This window comes from Macrobrachium nipponense, chromosome 5 (assembly GCF_015104395.2).
Source record: "Macrobrachium nipponense isolate FS-2020 chromosome 5, ASM1510439v2, whole genome shotgun sequence".
Taxonomy (NCBI): Eukaryota; Metazoa; Arthropoda; class Malacostraca; order Decapoda; family Palaemonidae; genus Macrobrachium; species Macrobrachium nipponense.
The window spans coordinates 95,131,414-95,141,413 of record NC_061107.1 but is presented as its reverse complement, the minus strand read 5'-3'; the positions used below and the strand labels follow the sequence as shown (position 1 = coordinate 95,141,413).

At 33.5% G+C, this 10,000-nt stretch overlaps 1 protein-coding gene across 1 annotated transcript in view; it reads right to left on the bottom strand.

Annotated features, from left to right (window-relative positions):
• The window catches only part of LOC135215521 (uncharacterized), a 12,822-nt gene that overhangs the window by 1,857 nt on the left and 965 nt on the right, over positions 1–10,000 (bottom strand). The window contains exons 2-5 of the mRNA XM_064250342.1: positions 7,572–8,739; positions 7,225–7,303; positions 3,778–3,861; positions 2,001–2,092 (exon numbers count right to left, since the gene is read on the bottom strand). Of these exons, the coding sequence (XP_064106412.1) occupies positions 2,001–2,092; positions 3,778–3,861; positions 7,225–7,303; positions 7,572–8,739 (1,423 nt within the window). The remainder of the gene's footprint in view (positions 1–2,000; positions 2,093–3,777; positions 3,862–7,224; positions 7,304–7,571; positions 8,740–10,000) is intronic.

Sequence of the window (10,000 nt, the reverse complement as noted above, 5' to 3'; positions counted from 1 at the left end):
CATATCAAGATCCATGAATGAATGACACACCGCAAAAAGTCATTACATTACCGTGTTGTATATCTACAATATTATCAAAATTGCTGTCCGTGTTCATCAGAACAATGAACTAAAAGAATTTTTCCCTCCTAAAAACCGCCAGCTCTCTTTTGGTTGTAACATATTAACAACACGAACAATATCTCATCATCATACACCACAGTTATTATTAAAATATTTTATCTATATGCCAGTTTTGTAGCTTTTGAAATTACTATTGCTTTTGTACTTCAAGTAAGGAACCCATTTGGACTATTTGCTCTTTTTGGAGGAGGGAAGGGGAGGGAACCTTTTTTCACAAGATGTTCTTTTTGCTATACACATAGATAATTACTGTAATGTTAGACGTATTATTCTTAATTATATACAAAATTTTTGTTGGTAGAAATCTCATATTTATTTCATTCATGAAATCCTTACTTTGAAAGCCCATGGAATTCGCGTATTTACTTACAATATTAGTTTTTACAGAATAAAAGGTATTGACAGTCTATTCCTTTATTCAGAAATATTGACCCAATTGAAACTGGAGTAGAGCTAATTTAAACAAATATATTTGTAAAGTGAATGCCGTCAAATTGAGTGAAATCGAACTTAATTTTGAAACGGATGTATAATCACCTTTCCCCCCAAATCTGTCTAGGCTCTGTTAGAAGTCACTAACGGTGCAAACTGGATTGATGTCATCAATACTGACCACATAAAATACCTGCCTTGACATAAATCAGTTTTCAGATCTGTTGCAGTGATAATTCCAAGAATATCTTGACAGCACCTAGTTGAGTAGGTATGGCAGTCCTTCAGCTCATCTTGAGCATGTTCCACAGGTCGAACGCCTTACATTTCAGTGATTTATATGATGTAAACGCCGATCCACTGTTTCTGAGTTATATATGGGCATCAAAAATGAGGAACATTTCCTAGTTACATTGCAACTTATGACGCTCTTAGCTGACAGTGGCTGGAGTACACAAAATCTGGCAACGCTCCTGATATATCACGATCTGTTTCAAGTTTTCCCAGTCCATTGCCTGTGTAGCAATTATGTTAAACTTGACCTCTCGAAGTTACGTAGGTCCTTGCTGAGTATGGGATAAGTAGCCACGCCTTTAGTCACGAGAAACTTTCCTTCTTTTGGCGTTCTTTGTCCAGGGATTTGGAAAGCTTGAGGGCAGCTGCTGGAAAATTAACATACTTTTTCTGGATTTCTTGTAACGCTTAGTCTTTTCCACCATCGCCAGTTGAAACATGTGCTCATTTAATGGCACTGAGTGTATCTTTAACCAGTGTGTGTTTGATGAGACTACAGCGCTTTTTAACTAGTTTCCAAACATTGCCACACAGGAGGAAATCTTATCTGGACAGTATATAGAAGTCATTTCCTGCTATCTTTGCGGACATTAAAGGATAAAGACTTAATGTAATCTATGATATCGTACTACTGTACTGTAGGAATAAGACATTTGTGTTGGCTTTTCATTTGGAATAGCTCCAGAGTCATTTTTGTTATCCTACACTGTTCCGCCGCCCCTACCCCCTTCCCCACCCTAGTTCGCAACTTGCATCCGGGTTCATCAATCATAATTAGTTCACTGTTGCACTGGTTGATATCAATAAATGAGTGTAAAACAGCCCTAAGAATTAATTGATTTCATAAATTTTTCAAGGAATCGTGAGATTACATAAAGCTCCGGCTAAAACAGTAATTATGCACATTAACTAAATATATCAGTAAATTCACGTAATCACAGCTAACGCTACTTCCCCATAACATATACATCAGGAATACAATAAATTTCAGGTATCCTAGTACTCTTGTAAATTCATAGGTATCGTTTCAAAACAATGCGGAAACGACTATTAATTGTACAGAATTTATATCGCGAACTACATAAAATTACCTATGTTGATTAAATGTTTAAAAGTTTATTCCTCATTTTCGATGAGAAGTTTAGACTTACCATCAAACCAACATTTACTTATGGCTATATATGGCCTGATCTCCCCCCTGACCTGATGAGGTTCTATAAACTGCATCATTATTGTCACTGCACTGAAAAAAAAGAAAGTCGTGTTTATCATTTTATTCCTTCCAAGAATAATCAACAAAGCCTAGCAGGTCACTATAATTACATTTTTTTAGATTATTTTCAATTACTTTTCTTTTAGATTATATATATATATATATATATATATATATATATATACTATATATATATTATATATATATTATATATATATATATATATATATATATATATATATGTTATATATATGATACTATATGATAAGATCATATCATATATATATGTATGTATATATATATATATATATATATATATATATATATATATATTATATATATATATATATATATATATATATTATATATATATATATATATATTATTTATTATATATATTACCATATGTAATACGTATATATATATATATATTATAATATATATATTATATATATATATATAATATATAGATATATTTATATTACGTTATATATATGTATATATATATATTATATATATATATACGTAAATATATATATAATACTATTATATATTATATATATATTATATATATATTATTAGAGAGAGAGAGAGAGAGAGAGAGAGAGAGAGAGAGAGAGAGATGCAATACGCTGGATTCCTCGAAGATGCTGAAATGAAAAAACATACGGGAAGCTTACCAGCGAACAATTGAGGTCATTGACGCATTCCAAAAGTTCTTGATTATGTACGTCGATTAGTAGGTGTGAGTTTGTTACGCGTGTCATAGAAAATGACGTATTACAAAGTATTACAAAGTACTACAAAGCGTGCTTCATAAATTTGAAGAAATAGTACCACTGTAAATCTAAGGACATCGATAAGGAGGATAAAATATTCTCAAAAGAATGAAATAACACTGGATTGAGAAAGGATTAATGAAGTTGAATCTTTCATATATTAAGGAACAAATATATTCAATACAGGACCTCTTCAGCTGGAATTTAGTGAAAGACTAGAAGATTAAAATTAAGCAGTAGGCATACTGAATAAGATTTAGGAATGAAATAGCATTAATTTGCAAATAAAAGTAAGATTATATATTAGTTCCTTATGATCAGTAACGTATTTGGGTAGAAATCATGGTATGACAATGTAATTACATAGAAAACATAAAGCTTCAAACACAAAAATAGAATATTAGATCAGAGTGAGAAATGACCCTACAAGGCTAATTACAGAAGTTTGTAGAATAAATGGTTGGGGACGAAGGCCTACCTGGATAAAAGAACTGTAAATCAATGAGTGAAGATATATGGTTTATAAAGGAAGGAAAATAACATTCGAATGAAACATACTACGTGATATAGAAAGAAAGTTCTTCTACTTACAAATCCTCTTACGGTTAAATTCCATCTTTAGTCTGGAAAACAATAATATGATAGGTAGTGTTGCAATAACTCGATTAATGACTTACTTTAGTAATTTGTATATGGTTGAATACGCGTATAGTTCTGGAATTAACATATTCTTTAGATTGTATTAAACTATTTTTTATGATAACTTTATTTAGCTAAAACAAACGTTTCTTAATCGTAGACTTGTAGATGAACTTGAGTCAATGACTGAGTTACTACATCGTCTAAACGAAAAAGAGGAGAAAAAAACTTACCATGTACAAAGAAAAAGAGGAGAAAAACTTCCCATGTACAAAGAAAAAGAGGAGAAAAACTTACCATATGCATAAAGGTATTCCCCAGGCATACAACATGAAGAAAATTTCAGGGTACATCTTCGATTGCTGGTACTTCGTAAGATTCCTAAGAAAAAAATATAAAATAAAATAAATTAAAATAAAGGAGAAACTATGCAAATATAGGTTGTCAAAAGGAAATGGCAATGTCTTGCATTTTTTATATATTATTAGCCACAGAAACCATTGCAATTTTGTTTAAACTTCATTATTTAAGACTGTTGAACACAACTTTATAATCATAAAAACCAAACAATCAATTCCAGTAATCACATTTCAAAAGGGTGTTATAATTTCGCCGTTATTCATGATATGTCCTAATAATGCAAGAAAAATGAATTAATTATTGTTGATCGTTAATGTTTGCATCATTTTCTTTATACATTTTGAAACATGAAGGTTCCTGGTAAACTTAGAATTGAATCAATGTAAGATTGAAGAAAATTTAACAGTAGTTGATGAGTGTATATAAAGGATCGGTATTGATCGGGATAATTTGTTAGTAAATTTGTTACTAACTACTTAAATCCATTTGTGGAGTTGCGTCTCTTTACTACGTACCCTGCATTAAAAAATATAAATTATTTTGGCTGTATGGATTAATGAATGTAACAGGGTATTTGGATCCTTGGTGTTCAATGAATTCGTGACACGAACACTGAAATCATATTGATTATATTACCACACCCTTAACCGTATTAAAGTAATAAATGGATATTCAAAGACAGTAAGGCCCAAAACACAAGCGAATATTGTTATCAAAATCTAACTACCCAAGCACTTTTAAAGGGCCTTAATCACTGGAACAACGTTTAGATGATCGAATAATTTATGCTATTTTTTTACTGGTAATGCCTAAAAGGTTTTGACGACCGACAGACACCATAACAGTTCTAAAAATCGTTGAAATTAAGTCATTTTTTAAATTCTGAGAGCTCTTCAGAATGTAATCTGTAAAACGAGGATGTCAACGTTTTCTTTATTTTGCATATCACGGAGTATAGTGGATTTTGAAAGCATTTAACTATTACCAAGCACTACAGACCTCTCACTCTTAAATCCAGGGCGTGATTATACCACAAAACCTTCCGCTTTCATGAAATACTAAAGTGAATTCTTATGATCCTTGATGGATAAAATCAGACCTCCAGCTTACTAGGAACACGCGCAAGATTTTCCCCTCACACATAAGTTTTGAACAATACATTCCTAACCTAATGTAAATCAAAAAGTGCTAAAATGTACGGATAAACAAAGCATTTTTTCACCAACGACCATTAGAATAAATATGCTATATTTAATTACAAATAATTTTTCTGTACTGTTTAACATTCACGTTATTTATTTTTTTACTTTTTTTCATTGTGATAAATAAATCATAACTGTCCTATCCTTTATCAGACCTTCTTAGGCTCCCATTGTTCTTTACTACCCCCACCCTACCAACAAAGCAACATAGCGTATAACTCACAATCAATCAATCAACAACAACAAAGTAGTTTGTAGGCTTACTCCCCAAGTAAGCAAAACATTTTCGAATTCTATAAGTTCTTGCAAATATTTCAGAAGCTTTTGCAAGTTTAAGGGTGAGTTTACAGTAGGCTTCACCGTTGGCTATATGCGTATGACTCATAACCAACTCCTCCCATTCTTGTTAGCCCCACCTACTGGACTGTTTATTAGGGTGAGTTAGTGGTGTGGCGTGAGTCTTGATGAGCAGTCCAGTAGGCGGGGCTAACAAGAATTTGGGAGGAGTTGGTGATGATTCTGACGTATGCAGTGTGCAGTGAAGCTTTGTGTAAACTCACCTTAACAGCAACAGGCTTATTTACTGTGACATTTCAAGTTACCTTCACCAGAACATCATGGAAAAAAAGTGAGTCGTTGCCTAAAACCATTATAAGTTTGCATGTTTTAGATACCATTCACAAGTTCTGCCACAGACAGGGGCTTGAGCAACTGTAATATTAATTCTTGTAGAGGGATAGTGCCGTCAGTGCACCTCACGTGGTGCTTGGTAAGTATTACTAAGGGGTGTTGGCAGCGTCCCATCTACGATAAAGAAATACAACAGGTAGTCCAATGAGCAGGTCACTGTATGTGTATGTAACCGACCATAATCGGTAACGTCACACAAACGTATAGGAGCGACAGTTTATCAATTCAAACATAGGACCTTTGTTACACTTTGAAATGCGCTTTAATAAATATCCCTCCATAGATTTAAGTGGTGAATGCGATTTTCGACATGAAATATTGCAGATTATGTGTATGTCGATATTGAAGAAATCGAATAGGCGAATGTTGCACCAATAAGGCTCTTTTGTCAGTGACACTTTCAGAGACTGATGTCATGGGATTTTCCAGGGTTTTATAAACTTTCCATTCTTTTCCTTGTTTGCATTTTGGACCTCGTGGTCAATTGTTTGAAAGTTGATTTTCTTTTGTAAGTTGTTCGTTGGCGTGACTCCGCCTTTCAGTTCATGTATTTTGTGAAATTTACACAGTTTAATTTTGTAATAAAATTGTAAAACCCGACCTGATCTTGATTGGCCTTCATCTCAATGTTTGCTAATGTAGCCCTACAGGCCAGATCATCATAATCACACCCCATCCAGGGACAGAACCTACCCAGTCGGGGGGAAATTTCCTACAATACTAGCCATTTTTGGCACTTTTGATATTTTATATCAATTTTAACAAATATATAATTATGTTGCAGTATCTGGGATCCTTTGGAAACGAAAAGAGCTTGTGATTCCCTTGCCCCTCTCACTGCACCCAAGTGCACTACAACAAACCATTTTGAAGTCCACTACCACAACAGCGATATCATTAAGACGTCAATGAACGATGACTTCTCCTTACCGGAAATTTTGGCGGTTTACGAAAAAAGCACGTAATATTTATATTAATAATAATATCTCTATTATGAGAATTAACATATTTCATTATTAGGTTCTTTGATAATTTCTAAATATATGAGAGGGATATTGCTATTTGAACTCCTCACATTGCCATGGCAACGACTTTGGCGTAGGGTAGAATTATGTCACAATATCACGTGCACAAATATGTCCCAAACTCGGCGCGACAGCAGGACTACCTAGTCTCCTCTACCTTCGTCATATCAATATCGTGGTCCCATCGGACACAGCACATAACACGTTTCAGCCTTTAGTTTAGCTCCATTCGCGCTTCCTGTCTTTAATATTGCTGTCCTACACCTCTAACTCCTATTACGTTTTCTTTTATTTTTTCGGAATTGATTAACCTTGCTTTCTTAAGCAATATAGGGAGTTTAGCACTTGATCTAAGAGTCTAAATTTCCTAACTCAGTCAATCATAAATTAATAGTCTTAATAAGATATGAACACCACAAATGGCGCCTTTAAGGAGACGGTCACCGGTAAGATTGTAAATACGTTACCTGATTTTCCTCCAGACCTCGAAGCACATGACGTTTAGCCAAAAGAACGTTGCTAGGAACCCATACTGAATACCAATAGCTGTAAAGAAAAAAAAACTTTTTTCATTATTTGTCTGGCCTGTAAAAGCAGCTACCTATTTTGTATGCTCATTTCGGTGATGGATCATGAATTATTTATTTGATCTACGTAGCATGTTTTCTGATAATGACTTATTTATGTACGAATATCTTGTAGGATGATATAGTAAATTGTTTAATTACGGATCTCACAAGACAAGATTCCAAAAAATATTCAAGATGGGATAAAACTTAGGAACAAAAGAAAAAAAGAAAAACAGAAACCTTACCGAGACCGAAGCAGTGATTGAAATTATTGACGATGTCTTTATGAAAGAAATTCAAAGTGAAGGCAGTGCTGTAAGCGATGGTTAGAGATAGTATATGACACAGCTGATGTACACCACCACGAGCCAGAAGTTTAGGGACGAACAGGTGGCACACGATGGATAAAAACAGAAAGACCAAAGAAATTAGTTTAGCAATCGGGATTATGATGATCCGTGTTGTTTTCCACGTGACAGGGCGATTGCCACACACAAAGGCACTTGGTGTCCGATTTGGTTTATTGAAGATGATATCCACGCAATAGTCAGTGGAAAGGTAATGTCCCTCATTAAAAATTATTAATTGTCCATCGCTGTTTATTTTTATTTCTTTTTCTTCCTCTGCGAAGTAGTCGCAAAGTGGTTCACCAAAGAGAATTTTGTATGATGATGAACTAGTTATATCCGTAAGATTAAATGAGGAGTTGGAATCTGTAACACATTTTTTTTTCTCAGTATCATAAGAGTTCCCTTCTTTGCAGCATTTACGAATACAAGGCTCCTTTTCACAAGCTTTCAAATGGGCCTCTTTCCTAGTCATGTAGCAAAAACTTACAAAGTATTCCACTGTTCCATTACTGTGTTCGACGCCATCAATGCAATAGTGTGGACAAAAATGAACCTTTTCTTGAAGACGAGGTTCGCTAGGCTTCCACATGAGAGTCAAACCATCGGCTAATAATAACAAATGCGAACCATTATTACCAAGAGGAATTGTTTGCATGGGCTCAGATTTGCAAATTAAATTATTGGTGTAGTTATTTATATTTAACCCACCCACGGCTTTTTCGGAATGAGGTTTTACAATTATAGGAGGTTTGAGTATTCTTGGAGTCTTAACAGACTGACATACACCATCTTTCATTGCGGATCCAAAAGAACAGCATCTAGGGACATACGGTTTGGGTACACAAGTCTTCACCGTCCATGTCAGGTACTGTTGACTGTCCAGTTGATGAATGAGACAATACTTGTTGATGCGCTGCTCCTCTAGGTCACCAGCATCCTCAAGAAGGACAATGTCACCCCTATTTCTCAGCTGGAACTGATTCTCAGTGAAGTTCATTGTCAAGTAATGATCTGGATCACAGTTCACGTCCTGGATTGTTACATTGAAGTTACTTATACTTTCCTGTAACAGAAAAATGAAGGAACGCCAGAATAATGAAGAAAGCAAGTTTTATGATGATATGCAAGTAGCTTACTTTTTGTCTATCATTCAAAAGAAATTATATCATGAATTAATATTTCACTAAGAATTGCATGATTAGCTTCATGTATATTCTATCCGTTGTAGTTTAAGGCTCTCTAAGCAGCAGCTGGGCTTCCTGACTTAGACAAGACAAAAACAAGTAAAATTACAAAAAGAATACAAATGTAAAACAAAAACAAATTGTGGTTTGTCTGAAGGTTTATAGCAAGCGAATGCAAGGTCTTTTGAATTTAAACACTATAGACCTATTTTTTAAATCCTGTTTCTTTCAGTTTTCCCGTCTAACACAAGCCTAAGAATCTAGAAATACAACTCCACGAAGAGCCCATTATATCATTATTCAACATCAGTTGAAATAGATATCATTTATATATGTAAACGGACAGTCGGAACAGTCATACCTGGACAAAATGGACAGACAGCATAGTAATCTTGCATATATGATACAATCAGCAAAGTAATATTTGGATAAAAAGGACAGTCAGCATTGCAATATCTGGAAAAAATGGACAGTCACCACAAATTTTGGATAAAAGGGACAGTCAATACAAGGCGGTGCTGGAAAATTTTTCTGAGTTCTCCGGAGTTTTCCCAAGCAGCATTGTATTGGTCAGCAGTATATAATATATACATATATACATATATATATATAAATATATATATATATATATATATATATATATATATATATATATATATATATATATATATATATATATATATATATATATATATATATTATATATATATATATATATATATATATAATATATATATATATATATATATATATATATATATATGTATGTACCATATACAAATATATGTGCATATATATACATAATAATATATATATATATATATATATATATATATATATATATATATATATATATATATATATATGGAGCTACAATATCCTTTAATATCTAATTCGCTCTACCTCGGAACTAATATATTTTCATATATGCTTAACCGAAGGGAATTTTTTCTCGATAATAGACTTGACTGGACCGGGGCGCGAACCCACGGAGCCTTTCAAATCTAGGAACGTAAGTAAAGCTTTTACCTACTACACCACCGCAAGAGATTCTTGCGGTAGTGTAGTATGGTAAAAAGCTTCACTGACGTTCCTGGATTTGAAAGGCTCCGTGGATTCGCGACCGGTCCAGGCAAGTCT